At 40.3% G+C, this 24,914-nt stretch overlaps 1 protein-coding gene across 4 annotated transcripts in view; it reads left to right on the forward strand.

Annotated features, from left to right (window-relative positions):
* The window catches only part of dapk2b (death-associated protein kinase 2b), a 62,189-nt gene that overhangs the window by 23,458 nt on the left and 13,817 nt on the right, over positions 1-24,914 (forward strand). For all 4 annotated transcript variants that reach the window (XM_042323853.1, XM_042324209.1, XM_042323321.1 and 1 more), the window contains 4 exons: positions 2,630-2,851; positions 18,550-18,688; positions 22,917-23,049; positions 23,420-23,468. In XM_042323853.1, coding sequence (XP_042179787.1) covers positions 2,630-2,851; positions 18,550-18,688; positions 22,917-23,049; positions 23,420-23,468 — 543 coding nt within the window. The remainder of the gene's footprint in view (positions 1-2,629; positions 2,852-18,549; positions 18,689-22,916; positions 23,050-23,419; positions 23,469-24,914) is intronic.

Raw genomic sequence — 24,914 nt, forward strand, 5'->3', positions numbered from 1 at the left:
GATCTGATCACGTTGCTTCAGCTCTGATCTGATCACGTTGCTACAGCTCTGATCTGATCACGTTGTTACAGCTCTGATCTGATCACGTTGCTACAGCTCTGATCTGATCACGTTGCTACAGATCTCTAGTTGCTACAGCTCTGATCTGATCACATTGCTACAGCTCTGATCTGATCACGTTGTTACAGCTCTGATCTGATCACGTTGTTACAGCTCTGATCTGATCACGTTGCTACAGCTCTGATCTGATCACGTTGCTACAGCTCTGATCTGATCACGTTGCTACAGATCTCTAGTTGCTACAGCTCTGATCTGATCACGTTGCTACAGATCTCTAGTTGCTACAGCTCTGATCTGATCACGTTGCTACAGATCTCTAGTTGCTACAGCTCTGATCTGATCACGTTGCTACAGATCTCTAGTTGTTACAGCTCTGATCTGATCACATTGCTACAGCTCTGATCTGATCACGTTGCGACAGCTCTGATCTGATCACGTTGCTACAGATCTCTAGTTGTTACAGCTCTGATCTGGTCACGTTGCTGCAGCTCTGATCTGGTCACGTTGCTACAGCTCTGATCTGATCACGTTGCTACAGCTCTGATCTGATCACGTTGCTACAGCTCTGATCTGATCACGTTGTTACAGCTCTGATCTGATCACGTTGCTACAGCTCTGATCTGGTCACGTTGCTACAGATCTCTAGTTGTTACAGCTCTGATCTGATCACGTTGCTACAGATCTCTAGTTGTTACAGCTCTGATCTGATCACGTTGCTTCAGCTCTGATCTGATCACGTTGCTACAGCTCTGGTCTGATCACGTTGCTACAGCTCTGATCTGGTCACATTACTACAGCTCTGATCTGATCACGTTGCTACAGATCTCTAGTTGCCACAGCTCTGATCTGATCACATTGCTACAGCTCTGATCTGGTCACGTTACTTCAGCTCTGATCTGATCACGTTGCTACAGCTCTGATCTGATCACGTTGCTACAGCTCTGATCTGATCACGTTGTTACAGCTCTGATCTGATCACGTTGCTACATCTCTGATCTGGTCACGTTGCTACAGCTCTGATCTGATCACGTTGCTACAGCTCTGATCTGGTCACGTTGCTACAGATCTCTAGTTGTTACAGCTCTGATCTGATCACGTTGCTACAGATCTCTAGTTGTTACAACTCTGATCTGATCACGTTGCTTCAGCTCTGATCTGATCACGTTGCTACAGCTCTGATCTGATCACGTTGCTACAGCTCTGATCTGGTCACATTACTACAGCTCTGATCTGATCACGTTGCTACAGATCTCTAGTTGCCACAGCTCTGATCTGATCACGTTGCTACAGCTCTGATCTGGTCACGTTACTTCAGCTCTGATCTGATCACGTTGCTACAGATCTCTAGTTGCCACAGCTCTGTTCTGATCACGTTGCTACAGCTCTGATCTGATCACTTTGCTACAGCTCTGATCTGATCACGTTGCTCAGCTCATCAGACTGTAACTGTTGTTCAACCATCAGACTGTAACTGTTGTTCAACCATCAGACTGTTGTTCAACCATCAGACTGTTGTTCAACCATCAGACTGTAACTGTTGTTCAACCATCAGACTGTTGTTCAACCATCAGACTGTAACTGTTGTTCAACCATCAGACTGTTGTTCAACCATCAGACTGTAACTGTTGTTCAACCATCAGACTGTTGTTCAACCATCAGACTGTAACTGTTGTTCAACCGTCAGACTGTAACTGTTGTTCAACCGTCAGACTGTAACTGTTGTTCAACCGTCAGACTGTAACTGTTGTTCAACCATCAGACTGTAACTGTTGTTCAACCATCAGACTGTAACTGTTGTTCAACCATCAGACTGTTGTTCAACCATCAGAATGTAACTGTTGTTCAACCGTCAGACTGTAACTGTTGTTCAACCGTCAGACTGTAACTGTTGTTCAACCATCAGACTGTAACTGTTGTTCAACCATCAGACTGTAACTGTTGTTCAACCATCAGACTGTTGTTCAACCATCAGACTGTAACTGTTGTTCAACCATCAGACTGTAACTGTTGTTCAACCATCAGACTGTAACTGTTGTTCAACCATCAGACTGTTGTTCAACCATCAGACTGTTGTTCAACCATCAGACTGTTGTTCAACCATCAGACTGTTGTTCAACCATCAGACTGTAACTGTTGTTCAACCATCAGACTGTTGTTCAACCATCAGACTGTTGTTCAACCATCAGACTGTTGTTCAACCATCAGACTGTAACTGTTGTTCAACCATCAGACTCTAACTGTTGTTCAACCATCAGACTGTAACTGTTGTTCAACCATCAGACTGTTGTTCAACCATCAGACTGTAACTGTTGTTCAACCATCAGACTCTAACTGTTGTTCAACCATCAGACTCTAACTGTTGTTCAACCATCAGACTGTAACTGCTGTTCAACCATGTCAGTCCCAAATTCCCCAGACATTCCCAGTCTATTGGATGAGGTCAGAGATGATATCATCCTCTGTGTACTATGTCAGAGATTTATATTTCAAATGTACCTTTTTGTGTGTTCTCTGCATCCTTCGTCGTCAATTTGATGTCATCCTCTTTGTGTGCTCTTTGCATCCTCAGTGGCCAGTTTGCCATCGTGAAGCGTGTCCGGGACAAGTGCTCGGGTCTGGAGTATGCTGCCAAGTTTGTGAAGAAGTGTCAGAGCCGGGCCAGCAGGAGGGGAGTGAGGAGGGAAGACATAGAGAGAGAGGTGGACATCCTACAGCTGGTCACACATCCCAACATTGTAGCGTTGCATGATGTCTACGAGACCCGCACTGACGTGGTGCTCATACTGGAACTGTGAGTGAAGAGGGACACGCACAAACACGCACGCACGCAAGCATCCATCCAGACAGTCTGGTTGCTGTTCAGCCATTACATTCCACTCCTTCAAATCAAATCAAATGTTATTTGTCACATACCCATGGTTAGCAGATGTTAATGCGAGTGTAGCGAAATGCTTGTGCTTCTAGTTCCGACAATGCAGTAATAACCAACGAGTAATCTAACTAACAATTCCACAACAACTACCTTATACACACAAGTGTAAAGGGATAAAGAATATGTACATAAAGATATATGAATGAGTGATGGTACAGAACGGCATAGGCAAGATGCAGTAGATGGTATCGAGTACAGTATATACATATGAGTAATGTAGGGTATGTAAATATTATATTAAGTGGCATTGTTTAAAGTGGCTAGTGATACATGTATTACATAAAGATGCAGTAGATGATATAGTATATACGTATACTGTATGTTTAAAGTGTCTAGTGATACATGTATTACATAAAGATGCAGTAGATGATATAGTATATACGTATACTGTATGTTTAAAGTGGCTAGTGATACATGTATTACATAAAGATGCAGTAGATGATATAGTATATACGTATACTGTATGTTTAAAGTGGCTAATGATACATGTATTACATAAAGATGCAGTAGATGATATAGTATATACGTATACTGTATGTTTAAAGAAACAGAAACGGCCAACTGCTTCTGGAAAATGTGAAGTCCAAGATGGACAAAGGGGGTGCTGTTGGGGCTGTGTTTCTGGACCTAAGGAAGGCTTTTGATACTGTTAACCATGAGATTCTCATCACAAAATTGTCAAAATTGTCTAAGTTCAACTTTTCCCCTGATGCCTTGAGATGGATGAAATCATACCTTGAAGGCAGAACTCAGTGTGTCAGAGTGAGCAATGAGATGTCGCCCACTCGTAGCTATGATGTGGGCGTGCCCCAAGGGTCAATACTGGGGCCCCTCCTGTTCAGCCTGTACATTAATGATCTGCCTTCTGTCTGTACTGGGTCTGAAGTTCAAATGTATGCAGATGATACAGTGATATATGTGCATGCAAAGAGCAAACAACAAGCTGCACAAGAACTCACTACTGTAATGGTCCAGGTTACAAAGTGGCTCAGTGACTCGTGTTTGCATCTCAATGTGAAAAAAACTGTTTGCATGTTCTTCACAAAGAGGGCAACAGATGCTACTGAGCCAGATGTCTATGTGTCAGGGGAGAAGCTCCAGGTGGTATCCGATTTTAAGTACCTTGGCATCATACTTGATTCCAACCTCTCTTTTAAAAAGCATGTGAAAAAGGTAATTCAAATAACCAAATTCAACCTAGCTAATTTCCGATTTATACGAAATTGTTTGACTACAGAGGTAGCAAAACTGTACTTTGAATCTATGATACTCCCCCACTTAACATACTGCTTGACTAGTTGGGCCCAAGCTTGCTGTACAACATTAAAACCTATTCAGTCTGTCTACAAACAGGCTCTCAAAGTGCTTGATAGGAAGCCCAACAGCCATCATCATTGTCACATCCTTAGAAAGCATGAGCTCTTGAGTTGGGAAAATCTTGTGCAATACACCGACGCATGTCTTGTATTCAAGATCCTTAATGGCCTGGCTCCCCTCCACTCAATATTTTTGTTAAACAGAAAACCCAGACATATGGCAGCAGATCCACAAGGTCTGCCATGAGAGGTGACTGTATAGTTCCCCTAAGGAAAAGCACCTTTAGTAAATCTGCATTCTCTGTGAGAGCTTCCCATGTCTGGAATACACTGCCATCAGACACACATAACTGCACCACATATCACACTTTCACAAAATGCTTGAAGACATGGCTAAAGGTCAATCAGATTTGTGAACATGGTCCCTAGCTGTGTGTTGCCGCTTTCCATGTTGTCTGTTGTCTGTAGCTTGTGAGGTGTGGAAACACTTTGTTGCTTTTATGAATTTTGTCTTGCTGCTTTATGTTCTATGTTGCTCTGTCTGTATGCTATGTCTTGCTTATCCTATGTTGCTATGTCTTGCTTGTTCTATGTTACTATTGTCTATATTGTAATTGTTTTTAATAACCTGCCCAGGGACTGCGGTTGAAAATTAGCCGGCTGGCTAAAACCGGCACTTTTACTGAAACGTTGATTAATGTGCACTGTCCCTGTAAAAATAAAAAATAAAATAAAAAATAAATAAATAAATAATAAACTAAAGTGGCTAGTGATACATTTTTACATCAATGTTTCCATTATTAAAGTGGCTGGAGTTGAGTCAGTATGTTGGCAGCAGCCACTCAATGTCTATTAGACCATCTATTAGACTGGATAGACAGTATATAGACCATCTATTAGACTGGATGTATATATATATAATCTATTAGACTGGATGTATATATATAATCTATTAGACTGGATGTATATATATATAATCTATTAGACTGGATGTATATATATATAATCTATTAGACTGGATGTATATATATATAATCTATTAGACTGGATGTATATATATATAATCTATTAGACTGGATGTATATATATATAATCTATTAGACTGGATGTATATATATATAATCTATTAGACTGGATGTATATATACAATCTATTAGACTGGATATACAGTATATAGACCATCTATTAGACTGGATGTATATATATAATCTATTAGACTGGATGTATATATATAATCTATTAGACTGGATGTATATATATCATCTATCAGACTGGATAGACAGTATATAGACCATCTATTAGACTGGATATACAGTATATAGACCATCTATTAGACTGGATGTATATATATCATCTATTAGACTGGATGTATATATATAATCTATTAGACTGGATGTATATATATCATCTATTAGACTGGATAGACAGTATATAGACCATCTATTAGACTGGATGTATATATATAATCTATTAGACTGGATGTATATATATCATCTATTAGACTGGATAGACAGTATATAGACCATCTATTAGTGTAACGGCTTTCTTCTATCTCCTCCTCGGACGAGGAGGTGTAGCAAGGATCGGACCAAAATGCAGCGTGGCTATTGCAATCCATGTTTATTTAATAATAAAGAAACACAAACTTTACAAAAACAATAAACGTAATGTGAAAACCGAAACAGCCTAAACTGTTGCAAACTAACACAGAGGACACTAAGGACAATCACCCACGACAAACTCAAAGAATATGGCTGCCTAAATATGGTTCCCAATCAGAGACAACGATAAACACCTGCCTCTGATTGAGAACCACCTCAGGCAGCCAAGCCTATGCTAGACACACCCCTAATCAGCCACAATCCCAATGCCTACAAAAAACCCAATACGACAACACAATAAACCCATGTCACACCCTGGCCTGAACAAATAATTAAAGAAAACACAAAATACTAAGACCAAGGCGTGACAATTAGACTGGATATACAGTATATAGACCATCTATTAGACTGGATGTATATATAGACCATCTATTAGACTGGATGTATATATAGACCATCTGTTAGACTGGATGTATATATAGACCATCTATTAGACTGGATGTATATATATATCATCTATTAGACTCTATGTATATATATAATCTATTAGACTGGATGTATATATATAATCTATTAGACTGGATGTATATATAGACCATCTATTAGACTGGATGTATATATAGACCATCTATTAGACTGGATGTATATATAGACCATCTGTTAGACTGGATGTATATATAGACCATCTATTAGACTGGATGTATATATATATCATCTATTAGACTCTATGTATATATATAATCTATTAGACTGGATGTATATATATAATCTATTAGACTGGATGTATATATATAATCTATTAGACGGGATGTATATATATAATCTATTAGACTGGATATACAGTATATAGACCATCTATTAGACTGGATGTATATATATAATCTATTAAACTGGATGTACATATATAATCTATTAGACTGGATGTATATATATAATCTATTAGACTGGATATACAGTATATAGACCATCTATTAGACTGGATAGACAGTATATAGACCATCTATTAGACTGGATAGACAGTATATAGACCATCTATTAGACTGGATAGACAGTATATAGACCATCTATTAGACTGGATAGACAGTATATAGACCATCTATTAGACTGGATAGACAGTATATAGACCATCTATTAGACTGGATATACAGTATATAGACCATCTATTAGACTGGATAGACAGTATATAGACCATCTATTAGACTGGATAGACAGTATATAGACCATCTATTAGACTGGATAGACAGTATATAGACCATCTATTAGACTGGATAGACAGTATATAGACCATCTATTAGACTGGATAAACAGTATATAGACCATCTATTAGACTGGATAGACAGTCTGTGAGAGTCCAGTCTGTGAGAGTCTAGTCTGTGAGAGTACAATCTGTTAGAGAAGAGCAGACATTAGTGTGATAAAATCTAGAGAGGATGTTTTGTCCATGGTAAGATCAGCTGGCCCTGTCTAACAGAGGATGTGATGTCCATGGTGTTATCATCTGTCAAAATCAAATTTGAATTTGTCACATCCTTTGTAAACAACAGGTGTAGACTAACAGTGAAATGCTAACAGGTCCTTCCCAACAATGCAGAGAGAAAATTAACAACATGAGGAATAGCTACATTTTCCCCCAGCATCCGACTTCCCATTACTACCATTACTACCACTACCAGTACTACTACTACTAATACCATTACTAATACTACTACTACTACCATTACTAATACTACTACTACCACTACCATTACTACTATTACTACTACTACTACTACCACTACCATTACTACCATTACTACCAGTACTACTACTACTACTACAATTATGAATACTACTACTACTACCATTACTACTATTACTACTACTACTACTACCACTACCATTACTACTATTATTACTACTACCAGTACTACTACTACCATTACTAATACTACTACTACTACCAGTACTACCATTACTACCACTACCAGTACTACTACTACTACTACCATTAATAATACTACTACTACTACTACCATTACTAATACTACTACTACTACCATTACTAATATTACTACTACTACCATTACTACCAGTACTACCACTACCACTACTACTACTACCATTACTAATACTAATACTACTACCATTACTACTATTACTACTACCATTACTACCAGTACTACTACTACTACCATTACTAATACTACTACCACTACCATTACTAATACCACTACCACTACCATTACTACTACTACCATTACTAATACTACTACTACTAACAGTACTACTACTACTTCTACTACCATTACTAATACTACTACCACTACCATTACTAATACCACTACCACTACCATTACTACCACTACCAGTACTACTACTACCACTACTACTACTACTACTACTACCATGACTACCACTACCAGTAATACTACTACCATTACTAATACTACTACGACTACCATTACTACCATTACTACCAGTACTACCACTACCACTACTACTACTACCATTACTAATACTACTACTACTACCATTACTAAACTACTACCATTACTACTATTACTGCTACCATTACTACCAGTACTACTACTACTACCATTACTAATACTACTACCACTACCATTACTAATACCACTACCACTACCATTACTACTATTATCATTACTACCATTACTAATACTACTACTACTACCAGTACTACTATTACTACCACTACTACTACTACCATTACTAATACTACTACCACTACCATTACTAATACCACTACCACTACCAGTACTAATACTACCATTACTACTACTACTACTACTACCATTACTACCACTACCAGTACTACTACTACCAGTACTAATACTACTACTACTACTACTACAATTAATACCATTACTACCACCACCAGTACTACTACTACAATTACTAATACTACTACTACCATTACTACTATTACTACTACTACTACTACCACCACTACCATTACTACCACTACCAGTACTACTACTACTACTACTACTACTACTACCATTACTCATCCTACTACTACTACCATTACTACCATAACTACCACTACCAGTACAACTACTACTACTACCATTACTAATACTACTACTACTACCATTACTAATACTACTACTACCACTACCATTACTACTATTACTACTACTACTACCACTACCATTACTACCATTACTACCAGTACTACTACTACTACTACAATTATGAATACTACTACTACTACTACCATTACTACTATTACTACTACTACTACTACCACTACCATTACTACTATTATTACTACTACCAGTACTACTACTACCATTACTAATACTACTACTACTACCAGTACTACCATTACTACCACTACCAGTACTACTACTACTACTACCATTAATACTACTACTACTACTACTACCATTACTAATACTACTACTACTACCATTACTAATATTACTACTACTACCATTACTACCAGTACTACCACTACCACTACTACTACTACCATTACTAATACTAATACTACTACCATTACTACTATTACTACTACCATTACTACCAGTACTACTACTACTACCATTACTAATACTACTACCACTACCATTACTAATACCACTACCACTACCATTACTACTACTACCATTACTACCATTACTAATACTACTACTACTAACAGTACTACTACTACTTCTACTACCATTACTAATACTACTACCACTACCATTACTAATACCACTACCACTACCATTACTACCACTACCAGTACTACTACTACCACTACTACTACTACTACTACTACTACTACTACCATTACTACCACTACCAGTACTACTACTACCAGTACTAATACTACTACTACTACTACTACAATTAATGCCATTACTACCACCACCAGTACTACTACTACAATTACTAATACTACTACTACCATTACTACTATTACTACTACTACTACTACCACCACTACCATTACTACCACTACCAGTACTACTACTACTACTACTACTACCATTACTCATCCTACTACTACTACCATTACTACCATAACTACCACTACCAGTACAACTACTACTACTACCATTACTAATACTACTACTACTACTACCATTACTACCACTACCAGTACTACTACTACCACTACTACCATTACTAATACTACTACTACTACGATTACTACCACTACCAGTACTACTACTACCATTACTACCATTACTGATACTACTACTACTACCATTACTACTATTACTACTACTACTACCACTACCAATACTAATATCACTACCACTACCATTACTACCACAACCAGTACTACTACTACCATTACTAATAATACTACCACTACCATTACTACTACTACTACTACTACTACTACTACTACCATTACTACAATTACTACCATTACTACCATTACTACCACTACCAGTACTACTACTACTACTACCGTTACTAATACTACTACCACTACCAGTACTACTACCATTACTAATACTACTACCACTACCATTACTAATACTAATACTACTACCATTATTACCACTACTACTACTACTACCATTACTAATACTACTCCTACTACCATTACTACCACTACCAGTACTTCTACTACCATTACTAATAATACTACCACTACCATTACTACTACTACTACTACTACTACTACTACTACTACTAATACTACTACTACCATTACTACCATTACTACCACTGCCAGTACTACTACTACTACTACCATTGCTAATACTACTACTACCAGTACTACTACTACTACTACTACCATTACTAATACTACTACTACCATTACTACCATTACTACCACTACCAGTACTACTACTACTAATACTACCATTACCAATACTACTACCACTACCATTACTACCATTACTACCACTACCAGTACTACTACTACCATTACTACCATTACTAATACTAATACTATTATCATTACTACTATTACTACTACTACTACTACCACTACCATTACTACCATTACTAATACTAATACTATTATCATTACTACTATTACTACTACTACTACCACTACCATTACTACCACTACCAGTACTACTACTACTACTACCATTACTACCATTACTACCATTACTACCACTACCAGTACTACTACTACTACCATTACTAATACTACTACCACTACCATTACTACCACTACCAGTACTAATACTACTACCACTACCATTACTAATACTAATACTACTACCATTATTACCACTACTACTACTACTACCATTACTAATACTACTCCTACTACCATTACTACCACTACCAGTACTTCTACTACCATTACTAATAATACTACCACTACCATTACTACTACTACTACTACTACTACTACTACTACTACTAATACTACTACTACCATTACTACCATTACTACCATTACTACCACTACCAGTACTACTACTACTACTACCATTACTAATACTACTACCACTACCAGTACTACTACCATTACTACTACTACCACTACCATTACTAATACTAATACTACTACCATTATTACCACTACTACTACTACTACCATTACCTGCTCCTACTACCATTACTACCACTACCAGTACTTCTACTACCATTACTAATAATACTACCACTACCATTACTACTACTACTACTACTACTACTACTACTACTACTACTACTACTACTAATACTACTACTACCATTACTACCATTACTACCACTGCCAGTACTACTACTACTACTACCATTGCTAATACTACTACTACCAGTACTACTACTACTACTACTACCATTACTAATACTACTACTACCATTACTACCATTACTACCACTACCAGTACTACTACTACTACTACTACCATTACTACCATTACTACCATTACTACCACTACCAGTACTACTACTACTACCATTACTAATACTACTACCACTACCATTACTACCACTACCAGTACTAATACTACTACCACTACCATTACTAATACTACTACTACTACTACCATTACTACCAGTACTACTACTTCTACTACCATAACTAATACTACTACTACTACCATTACTACCACTACCAGTACTACTACTACCATTACTAATAATACTACCACTACCATTACTGATACTACTACTACTACCATTACTAATACTACTACTACTACCATTACTAATCCTACTACTCTTATTTTCAAATGTCTTTTTACTGTTGTTTTATTTCTTTACCTACACACACACACACACACACAACCTTTTTTTCACACTATTGGTTAGAGCCTGTAAGTAAGCATTTCACTGTACGGTCTCCTACACCTGTTGTATTTGGCGCACGTGACAAATAAACTTTGATTTGATATGATTTCACTCTGTAATAATAACTAGGCTACTTTTATTTTATTTCAAACAACACCGTTTGAAATTCGACTGAAAAAAAGAGGTGGAAGTATACATTATTCCTCATAAATCAGACACATAACTTTACTTTTCAGCAGATGAACTTCCCTGAACGTTGTCCACATGATGAAATGAACTATGACCTTTAAAAACAGAGAAGAAGGATAGGCGTACATATCATTATTTACTGGTTTTAGATTGTCTGGGGGTATATTTTTCGTTGCTATATCACTGACAACGATTCAAGTGATCCTGCATTGTTGGTTAAAGCGTTTCACGGTACGATCTATACACCTGTTGTATTCGGTGCATGTGAAAAATAACATTTGATTATATTTTTTTATTTTTTAAAATTGTATTTACGTGATTTCTATCTCCTATCTATAATCCCTTTTGGGGGGAGAGCCTTTTAGGTTCAACAATACTTTAAAAAAAGTGAATGAATGAATCTGGTTTAAAACTTTAAAATAAGACAACTTTTTATCCTTTTTCATATTGAAATAAGCTTAGTAGATATAGGAGTGGTTTTGTTTACTCAGGAATTAGATCATATTGAAATAAGCTTAGTAGATATAGGAGTGGTTTTGTTTACTCAGGAATTAGATCGTATTGAAATAAGCTTAGTAGATATAGGAGTGGTTTTGTTTACTCAGGAATTAGATCATATTGAAATAAGCTTAGTAGATATAGGAGTGGTTTTGTTTACTCAGGAATTAGATCGTATTGAAATAAGCTTAGTAGATATAGGAGTGGTTTTGTTTACTCAGGAATTAGATCATATTGAAATAAGCTTAGTAGATATAGGAGTGGTTTTGTTTACTCAGGAATTAGATCATATTGAAATAAGCTTAGCAGATATAGGAGTGGTTTTGTTTACTCAGGAATTAGATCGTATTGAAATAAGCTTAGTAGATATAGGAGTGGTTTTGTTTACTCAGGAATTAGATCGTATTGAAATAAGCTTAGTAGATATAGGAGTGGTTTTGTTTACTCAGGAATTAGATCATATTGAAATAAGCTTAGTAGATATAGGAGTGGTTTTGTTTACTCAGGAATTAGATCATATTGAAATAAGCTTAGTAGATATAGGAGTGGTTTTGTTTACTCAGGAATTAGATCATATTGAAATAAGCTTAGTAGATATAGGAGTGGTTTTGTTTACTCAGGAATTAGATCATATTGAAATAAGCTTAGTAGATATAGGAGTGGTTTTGTTTACTCAGGAATTAGATCATATTGAAATAAGCTTAGTAGATATAGGAGTGGTTTTGTTTACTCAGGAATTAGATCATATTGAAATAAGCTTAGTAGATATAGGAGTGGTTTTGTTTACTCAGGAATTAGATCGTATTGAAATAAGCTTAGTAGATATAGGAGTGGTTTTGTTTACTCAGGAATTAGATCGTATTGAAATAAGCTTAGTAGATATAGGAGTGGTTTTGTTTACTCAGGAATTAGATCGTAGGGCGGGGGGGAGGAAGGTAGAGGGGGAACAATGGGTATATGAGGGTATTGTGTGAAAATGTTGTCTCTAGGTCTCCTGTTTTTGTTTTGAGTTATTAATGGCACAAACGTTATCTAAAGTACATGTTGTCGGCATTGTATATACCAACTTCTTCCTATGTTTTGTCAATTCTACTTCTTCCTATGTACTACAGGAATGACAATCTTTGACTCATTTAGATAGGTAGACACAACGCTTTTTCATGGAATGTGAAGTGTATGGAATGTGAAGTGTATGGCATGTGAAGTGTATGGCATGTGAAGTGCATGGAATGTGAAGTGTATGGCATGTGAAGTGTAATGTGAATGATGGCATGTGACAGCCCTGTTGCAGGAAACTCATTCAATGGGACAAGACATGGAACTAACTAAAAAATGGCATGGGATAAATGTGAAGTGCATGGAATTAAGTGTATGGAATGTGAAGTGTACTCACCCAAAGTGAAGTGTATGGAATGTGAAGTGTATGGCATGTGAAGTGTATGGAAGAATATGGCATGTGAAGTGTATGGAATGTGAAGTGTATGGAATGTGAAGTGTATGGAATGTGAAGTGTATGGAATGTGAAGTGTATGGAATGTGAAGTGCATGGCATGTGAAGTGTATGGAATGTGAAGTGTATGGCATGTGAAGTGTATGGAACAGCATGGCATGTGAAGTGTATGGAATGTGAAGTGTATGGCATGTGAAGTGTATGGAATGTGAAGTGCATGGCATGTGAAGTGTATGGAATGTGAAGTGTATGGCATGTGAAGTGCATGGAATGTGAAGTGCATGGAATGTGAAGTGTATGGAATGTGAAGTGTATGGAATGTGAAGTGTATGGAATGTGAAGTGCCTGGCATGTGAAGTGTATGGAATGAAGTGCATGGAATGTGACAGATGGAAGAAGTGTATGGAATGTGAAGTGTATGGAATGAAGTGTATGGAATGTGAAGTGTATGGAATGTGAAGTGTATGGAATGTGAAGTGTATGGAATGTGAAGCCTGTCATGGTGAAGTGTATGGAATGTGAAGTGTATGGGGCATGGAATGTGAAGTGCATGGAATGTGAAGTGCATGGAATGTGAAGTGTATGGAATGTGAAGTGCATGGAATGTGAAGTGCATGGAATGTGAAGTGTATGGAATAGAAGGCATGGAATGTGAAGTGTATGGAATGTGAAGTGTATGGCATGTGAAGTGTATGGCATGTGAAGTGTATGGAATGTGAAGTGTATGGAATGTGAAGTGTATGGAATGTGAAGTGTATGGAATGTGAAGTGTATGGAATGAAGTGTATGGAATGTCAGTGTATGGAATGTGAAGTGTATGGAATGTGAAGTGTATGGAATGAAGTGTATGGAATGTGAAGTGTATGGAATGTGAAGTGCATGGCATGTGAAGTGTATGGAATGTGAAGTGTATGGCATGTGAAGTGTATGGAATGTGAAGTGTATGGCATGTGAAGTGTATGGAATGTGAAGTGTATGGCATGTGAAGTGTATGGAATGTGAAGTGCATGGCATGTGAAGTGTATGGAATGTGAAGTGTATGGCATGTGAAGTGTATGGAATGTGAAGTGTATGGCATGTGAAGTGTATGGAATGTGAAGTGCATGGCATGTCACATTTTAAAAGGTAACACATAATACAAGAAATGAACATGTGACAGCCCTGTGACAGCCCTGTGACAGCCCTGTGACAGCCCTGTGACAGCCCTGTTGCAGGAAACTCATTCAATGGGACAAGACATGGAACTAACTAAAAAAGATTGGGATAAAGAAATATATTAAACATCTTACTCACCCAAAGCAAGGGGAGTGGCAGTGCTGTTCAAGAATACTGTTAAGCACAAGAAATACTATAGCAGGGCATGGTGTGGCCTGTCAGTAAGTGTTATAGCAGGGCATGGTGTGGCCTGTCAGTAAGTGTTATAGAGGGCATGGTGTGACAGACAGCCTGTCAGTAAGTGTTATAGAGGGCATGGTGTGGCCTGTCAGTAAGTGTTATAGCAGGGCATGGTGTGACAGACAGCCTGTCAGTAAGTGTTATAGCAGGGCATGGTGTGGCCTGTCAGTTAGTGTTATAGAGGGCATGGTGTGGCCTGTCAGTTAGTGTTATAGAGGGCATGGTGTGGCCTGTCAGTAAGTGTTATAGCAGGGCATGGTGTGACACAGCCTGTCAGTAAGTGTTATAGAGGGCATGGTGTGACAGACAGCCTGTCAGTAAGTGTTATAGCAGGGCATGGTGTGGCCTGTCAGTAAGTGTTATAGAGGGCATGGTGTGACACACAGCCTGTCAGTAAGTGTTATGGCAGGGCATGGTGTGACACACAGCCTGTCAGTAAGTGTTATAGCAGGGCATGGTGTGACACACAGCCTGTCAGTAAGTGTTATAGCAGGGCATGGTGTGGCCTGTCAGTTAGTGTTATAGAGGGCATGGTGTGGCCTGTCAGTTAGTGTTATAGAGGGCATGGTGTGGCCTGTCAGTAAGTGTTATAGCAGGGCATGGTGTGACACACAGCCTGTCAGTAAGTGTTATAGAGGGCATGGTGTGACAGACAGCCTGTCAGTAAGTGTTATAGCAGGGCATGGTGTGACACACAGCCTGTCAGTAAGTGTTATAGAGGGCATGGTGTGACACACAGCCTGTCAGTAAGTGTTATGGCAGGGCATGGTGTGACACACAGCCTGTCAGTAAGTGTTATAGCAGGGCATGGTGTGACACACAGCCTGTCAGTAAGTGTTATAGAGGGCATGGTGTGACACACAGCCTGTCAGTAAGTGTTATAGAGGGCATGGTGTGGCCTGTCAGTAAGTGTTATAGCAGGGCATGGTGTGACAGACAGCCAGTCAGTAAGTGTTATAGAGGGCATGGTGTGACAGACAGCCTGTCAGTAAGTGTTATAGCAGGGCATGGTGTGACAGACAGCCTGTCAGTAAGTGTTATAGCAGGGCATGGTGTGACAGACAGCCTGTCAGTAAGTGTTATAGAGGGCATGGTGTGGCCTGTCAGTAAGTGTTATAGCAGGGCATGGTGTGACACACAGCCTGTCAGTAAGTGTTATAGAGGGCATGGTGTGACAGACAGCCTGTCAGTAAGTGTTATAGCAGGGCATGGTGTGGCCTGTCAGTAAGTGTTATAGCAGGGCATGGTGTGACAGACAGCCTGTCAGTAAGTGTTATAGAGGGCATGGTGTGGCCTGTCAGTAAGTGTTATAGCAGGGCATGGTGTGACAGACAGCCTGTCAGTAAGTGTTATAGCAGGGCATGGTGTGGCCTGTCAGTACGTGTTATAGCAGGGCATGGTGTGACAGACAGCCTGTCAGTAAGTGTTATAGAGGGCATGGTGTGGCCTGTCAGTAAGTGTTATAGCAGGGCATGGTGTGACAGACAGCCTGTCAGTAAGTGTTATAGAAGGCATGGTGTGACAGACAGCCTGTCAGTAAGTGTTATAGCAGGGCATGGTGTGGCCTGTCAGTAAGTGTTATAGAAGGCATGGTGTGACAGACAGCCTGTCAGTAAGTGTTATAGAAGGGCATGGTGTGACAGACAGCCTGTCAGTAAGTGTTATAGCAGGGCATGGTGTGGCCTGTCAGTAAGTGTTATAGAAGGCATGGTGTGACAGACAGCCTGTCAGTAAGTGTTATAGCAGGGCATGGTGTGACAGACAGCCTGTCAGTAAGTGTTATAGAGGGCATGGTGTGGCCTGTCAGTAAGTGTTATAGCAGGGCATGGTGTGACAGACAGCCTGTCAGTAAGTGTTATAGAAGGCATGGTGTGACAGACAGCCTGTCAGTAAGTGTTATAGCAGGGCATGGTGTGGCCTGTCAGTAAGTGTTATAGAAGGCATGGTGTGACAGACAGCCTGTCAGTGTTATAGCAGGGCATGGTGTGGCCTGTCAGTAAGTGTTATAGAAGGCATGGTGTGACAGACAGCCTGTCAGTAAGTGTTATAGCAGGGCATGGTGTGGCCTGTCAGTAAGTGTTATAGCAGGGCATGGTGACAGACAGCCAGTCAGTAAGTGTTATAGAAGGGCATGGTGTGGCCTGTCAGTAAGTGTTATAGCAGGGCATGGTGCGACAGACAGCTAGTCAGTAAGTGTTATAGAAGGGCATGGTGTGGCCTCTCAGTAAGTGTTATAGCAGGGCATGGTGTGGCCTGTCAGTAAGTGTTATAGAAGGCATGGTGTGACAGACAGCCTGTCAGTAAGTGTTATAGAAGGGCATGGTGCGACAGACAGCCAGTTAGTAAGTGTTATAGAAGGCATGGTGTGACAGACAGCCTGTCAGTAAGTGTTATAGCAGGGCATGGTGTGACAGACAGCCTGTCAGTAAGTGTTATAGCAGGGCATGGTGTGGCCTGTCAGTAAGTGTTATAGCAGGGCATGGTGTGACAGACAGCCTGTCAGTAAGTGTTATAGCAGGGCATGGTGTGACAGACAGCCAGTCAGTAAGTGTTATAGAAGGCATGGTGTGACAGACAGCCTGTCAGTAAGTGTTATAGCAGGGCATGGTGTGACAGACAGCCAGTCAGTAAGTGTTATAGCAGGGCATGGTGTGGCCTGTCAGTAAGTGTTATAGCAGGGCATGGTGTGACAGACAGCCTGTCAGTAAGTGTTATAGCAGGGCATGGTGTGACAGACAGCCTGTCAGTAAGTGTTATAGCAGGGCATGGTGTGGCCTGTCAGTAAGTGTTATAGAAGGCATGGTGTGACAGACAGCCTGTCAGTTAGACAGCCTCACACTGAAAGACACTGAATTCCACAGATCATTTCCCTAATAACCTGCAGCACAGGAGCCCTAAAAGTGTGTGTTTGTGTTGCAGGGTGTCTGGAGGAGAGCTGTTTGACTTCCTGGCTCAGAAGGAGTCTCTGAGCGAAGAGGAGGCTACCCAGTTCATCAAACAGATCCTGAACGGAGTCCAGTTCCTCCATGGCAAGAGGATAGCACACTTTGACCTCAAGGTACTGTACATGCTCATGCCGTTTCAGCAATATGGAACCTGTGTGGTGGAGCTGTTGGTTAGAAATACTTCCTCCAAGGATTGTTGTGAGCTGTCATCAATGTAGCATGTCACTAAGTTAGGGCTGTGACCTTATTACTACCACTCAGGCAGTCAGGAGTCATGTCCGCAGTCAGTGGTGAACGTTGAGTCATGGTAATCTCCTACTATGTGCTCTGGACATGAGCTGATGATTTGGTACTTCCCAACTCTTTAACAGCCATCTGGTAAAAGGCCTGGTGTTCTATTGTCCCCACTCTGACATCAATCTAAACAGTATCTTTTAAAACTCACTGTTAGGCTACATTTTTGGACCTCACTGTGATCGATCAACGGCAGGTTGAAACTGCGCAGAAAACCTGGTCGTTGTGGATCTTGTTTCAAAGCCAAAGCATAACGAAATGGACAGCGCTTTCTAAGGTGATGATTCATTCAAGGCATTTAAGATGTCGTATGTAGAACACCCATATGCCTATTAGAGCGTATGTGTCTACTACATGGGCCCAAACATCCTGAATTAAAATGATGATTGTGCCGTTGTACAACTACAGGGCATTCAGAAAGTATTCAGACCCTTTGACTTTTTCCACATGTTGTTACGTTACAGCCTTATTCTAAAATATATATATTTTTATTTATCCCTCATCAGTCTACACACAAAACCCCATCATGACAAAGCACAAAGAGTTTTTTTTAGAAATGTTTGCAAATATATTAAAAATAAAAAACAGATACCTTATTTACATAAGTATTTAGACCCTTTGCTATGAGACTGTAAATTGAGCTAAGGTGCATCCTGTTATCATTAATCATCCTTGAGATGTTTCTACAACTTGATTGGAGGTGATTGAACATGATTTGGAAAGTCACACAGTTGACAGTGCATGTCAGAGTAAAAACCATGCCATGAGGTCGAAGGAATTGTCCGTAGAGCTCCGAGACAGGATTGTGTCGAGGCACAGATCTGGGGAAGGGTACCAAAACATTTCTGCAGCATTGAAGTTCACCAAGAACACAAGTGGTCTCCATCATTCTTAAATGGAAGACGTTTGGAACCACCAAGACTCTTCCTAGAGCTGGCCACCCGGCAAAACTGAGCAATCGGGAGAGAAGGGCCTTGGTCAGGGATGTAACCAAGAACCTGATGCAGCATGGTGAAGCATGGTGGTGGCAGCACCACCCGATGAATCATGGTGGTGGCAGCATCATGCTGTGGGGATGTTTTCAGCAGCAGGGACTGGGAGACTAGTCATGATCATAATGTGTATATGCTATATATACAAAAGCGGATGCCAGGAGAACGCTATCTGCCCCAATGAATAGTGCCCACTGTAAAGTTTGGAGGAGGAGGAGGAATAATGGTCTGGGGCTGTTTTTCATGATTCGGGCCCCTTAGTTCCAGTGAAGGAAATCTTAATGCTTCAGCATACAATGACATTCTAGACAATTCTGTGCTTCCAACTTTGTGGCAACAGTTTAGGGAGGCCCTTTCCTGTTTCAGCGTGACAATGCTCACGTGCACAAAGCAAGGTCCATACAGACATAGTTTGTCAAAATTGGTGTGGAAGAACTTGACTAGCCTGCACAGAGCCCTGACCTCAACCTCATCGAACACCAGGCCTAATGGTTTTCCAAATCTCTCAACAGTGCTATTTGTAGGGTTAATTTTAGGGACATTTTGTGATTTTTCATCCATTCCTGAACCTGTGACCAGAAACAAACTACACAGGTGCAATACCAGACTAAATGATCTAATGATTCTGTCTCTTTGCAGCAAAATCTGCAGAGCTGAAGTGGTTGTATGCCCCATATACATAACATTCTGTTGGTGGCAAGAATTTTGTATAATTATATACATTTTAAACATCTAGGTTTTGAATGAAGCGTGTTTTGCATATCAGTTCATGAACCGTGAAATCGGCACATTGAACATCTCTTCCCAACTATTTAGCAACCTGTATGGCACCGCGGTCAACATTTTGGTCCTCAAGTAAAACTGTTAAATTATGTTTAGCCAATTTTGGTCTTTAATAAAAGGGGAAAAACAAGCTTCTTCCCTTCTTCCACTTGCCGTCACCCTTTCCGCAGTAATGCTGCAATCAGTTGGTTGTAATTTTGGATAGAGCAGACACACAAAGGTGAAATAAATAAAAAATGTAAGACGTTGTTTTTAGATGTTGCCAAGGGGCGCCTCACGGCTTGTATGCATGGGGCACAGGAGATGCTAAATGTGTCAATGTTCATTAACGGTCAATTACCGTGAGACCGGTTGTCATTTGCATGACAATTACCGTGAGACCGGTTGTCATTTGCATGATACCGTCTGACAAAATGTCATGACCGCCACAGCCCTAGTCACTATTTCAATATGATTCATCCTCCCTGATCCGTAGGAGACAGACATTCTCCCTGTGCTCTCTGACCCGTAGCAGACAGACAGACATTCTCCCTGTGCTCTCTGACCCGTAGCAGACAGACAGACATTCTCCCTGTGCTCTCTGACCCGTAGCAGACAGACAGACATTCTCCCTGTGCTCTCTGACCCGTAGCAGACAGACAGACATTCTCCCTGTGCTCTCTGACCCGTAGCAGACAGACAGACATTCTCCCTGTGCTCTCTGACCCGTAGCAGACAGACATTCTCCCTGTGCTCTCTGACCTGTAGCAGACAGACATCCTCAACAGACGGTATTTGTATTAATAACATGGCTAACTTAGCTAGCTAACATACATTTTGAGAAAACAAGTTATATCAAGTGGCTAGCTAGCTAGCGTTACCAATGTTTGGTGGCCAATGAGACAGCACCAACTAACCATCTGAGCTAGCAAACAGTGTAACAAAAGTATAATTTAGAATTTCAAAAATACTCCAACAGTCTGTGAATTTCAGGAATCACCGTAGCAACTACCCCAAGTGCAGGATTATTTAGCTATTTAAACATTTTTGCTACTTTTGATGAAAACTGTCCGTGTTGCCATAGCTCTCATTGGCTCTCATGCGTTTGAAACATAAGCCTGTCAGAGGTGTTGGACTCGACAACAGTTGATATCCAGTGGAGCGCTGCGATTGGTTGCCCAAGATTCTGGGGCAGGGCTTAGCGAAGGGTCAACTATAATCAGTCTTTCAACTCAGCTTTTTACCTCAGCTTTTTATTTTACCTTTATTTAACCAGGCAAGTCAGTTAAGAACAAATTCTTATTTTCAATGACGGCCTACTGGGTGACAGTGGGTTAACTGCCTTGTTCAGGGGCAGAACGACAGATCTCTTCAGCTCAGGGATTTGAACTTGCAACCTTTTGGTTGCTAGTCCAATGCTCTAACCACTAGGCTACGCTGCCCCCCCCAGTTCACAATATAACCTATGGAATGTTCTTCCTTTTAATGCTGGCGCAAAGATGGACCATTATAATCAGATACCTAATGTTCTGGTCATCCTGTTATCAACGGGGGCTCTGTAGTACCTAATGTTCTGGTCATCCTGTTATCAACGGGGGCTCTGTAGTACCTAATGTTCTGGTCATCCTGTTATCAACAGGGGCTCTGTAGTACCTAATGTTCTGGTCATCCTGTTATCAACAGGGGCTCTGTAGTACCTAATGTTCTGGTCATCCTGTTATCAACGGGGGCTCTGTAGTACCTAATGTTCTGGTCATCCTGTTATCAACGGGGGCTCTGTAGTACCTAATGTTCTGGTCATCCTGTTATCAACGGGGGCTCTGTATCCTGTTATCAACGGGGGCTCTGGGTACCTAATGTTCTGGTCATCCTGTTATCAACGGGGGCTCTGTAGTACCTAATGTTCTGGTCATCCTGTTATCAACGGGGCTCTGTAGTACCTAATGTTCTGGTCATCCTGTTATCAACGGGGCTCTGTAGGGGCTCTGTAGTACCTAATGTTCTGGTCATCCTGTTATCAACGGGGGCTCTGTAGTACCTAATGTTCTGGTCATCCTGTTATCAACTGGTCATCCTGGGGGCTCTGTAGTACCTAATGTTCTGGTCATCCTGTTATCAACAAGGGCTCTGTAGTACCTAATGTTCTGGTCATCCTGTTATCAACGGGGGCTCTGTAGTACCTAATGTTCTGGTCATCCTGTTATCAACGGGGGCTCTGTAGTACCTAATGTTCTGGTCATCCTGTTATCAACAAGGGCTCTGTAGTACCTAAAGCTAATGTTCTTGTTTTCAGCCTGAGAACATCATGCTGTTGGATAAGAATGTTGATCTGCCGCGCATCAAGCTCATAGACTTTGGTCTGGCTCATAAGATGGATCAGGTTGGGACGGACTTTAAAAAGATCTTTGGAACACCTGAATTTGTGGGTAAGTATTTCAAGGCATTGAGGAGGACGCCATGTTTATGTATACCAGGCTTCATCTACATTTTATTGACTGATATTTGACAATAGACTATGTTGGAGAGCATGTGTAGTGTTGTATCTTTGTGTTGTGTTGTCATTGTGTAGTGTTGTCAGTGTGTAGTGTTGTGTCATGTCATTGTGTAGAGTTGTAGTGTTGTCATTGTGTAGAGTTGTCATTGTGTAGTGTTGTCATTTGCACACATGGTATTCTCTCAACCATCTTCACCTGGAATGTCATTGTGTAGATGTTGTGTTATGTCATAGTGTTGTGTCATTGTATAGTGTTGTGTAGTGGAGAGACTGTAGTGTGTTGTGATAATATGTATTTCCAGCTCCAGAAGTCGTCAACTATGAGCCTCTGGGTTTAGAAGCAGACATGTGGTAAGAACTGATAACTACCTCACACGCATTGGTTTAATTTATACAACATGCACACACACACACACACACACACACACACACACACACACACACACACACACACACACACACACACACACACACACACACACACACACACACACACACACTACCAGTCAAAAGTTTGGACACACCTACTCATTTAAGGGATTTTCTTTTTTTTTTATTACTATTTTGTAGAATAATAGTGAAGACATCAAAACGATGAAATAACAGATATGGAATCATGTAGTAACCAAAGAAGTGTTAAACAAATCAAATCCACCATTTGCCTTGATGACAGCTTTGCACACTTGGTATTCTCTCAACCAGATTCACCTGGAATGCTTTTCCAACAGTCTTGAAGGAGTATGCTGAACACTTGTTGGCTGCTTTTCCATCAATCTGCGGTCCAACTCATCCCTAACCATCTCAATTGGGTTGAGGTTGGATGATTGTGGAGGCCAGGTCATCTGATGCAGCACTCCATCACTCTCCTTCTTGGTCAAATAGCCCTTACACAGCCTGGAGGTGTGTTGGGTCATTGTCCTGTTGAAAAACAAATAATAGTCCCACTAAGCGCAAACCAGATGGGATGGAGTATCGCTGCAGAATGCTGTGGTAGCCATGCTGGTTACATGTGCCTTGAATTCTAAATAAATCACCATCACACCTCCTCCTCCATGCTTCACGGTGGGAACCACACATGCAGATATCATCTGTACACCTACTCTGCGTCTCACAATGACACAGCGGTAGGAACCAAAAATCTAAAATTTGACTCATCAGACCAACGGACACATTTCCACCAGACTAATGTTCGTTGCTCGTGTTTCTTGGCCCAGTCAAGTCTCTTCTTCTTATTGGTGTCGTCCTTTAGTAGTAGTTTCTTTGCATAAATTTGACTTTGAAGGCCTGATTCACACAGTCTCCTCTGAACAGTTGATGTTGAGATGTGTCTGTTACTTGAACTACGTGAAGCATTTATTTGGGCTTCAATTTCTGAGTCTGGTAAGTCTAATGATCTTATCCTCTGCAGCAGAGGGAACTCTAAGAGTCAGTTAACTCTAATGATCTTATCCTCTGCAGCAGAGGGAACTCTGGAGGTCCTCATAAGAGACAGTTAACTCTAATGATCTTATCCTCTGCAGCAGATCTTATCCTCTGCAGGAACCCTGGGTCTTCCTTTCCTGTGGAGGTCCTCATAAGAGACAGTTAACTCTAATGATCTTATCCTCTGCAGCAGAGGTAACTCTGGGTCTTCCTTTCCTGTGGAGGTCCTCATAAGAGACAGTTAACTCTAATGATCTTATCCTCTGCAGCAGAGGGAACTCTGGGTCTTCCTTTCCTGTGGAGGTCCTCATAAGAGACAGTTAACTCTAATGATCTTATCCTCTGCAGCAGAGGGAACTCTGGGTCTTCCTTTCC

Source organism: Oncorhynchus tshawytscha, linkage group LG01 (assembly GCF_018296145.1).
Source record: "Oncorhynchus tshawytscha isolate Ot180627B linkage group LG01, Otsh_v2.0, whole genome shotgun sequence".
Taxonomy (NCBI): Eukaryota; Metazoa; Chordata; class Actinopteri; order Salmoniformes; family Salmonidae; genus Oncorhynchus; species Oncorhynchus tshawytscha.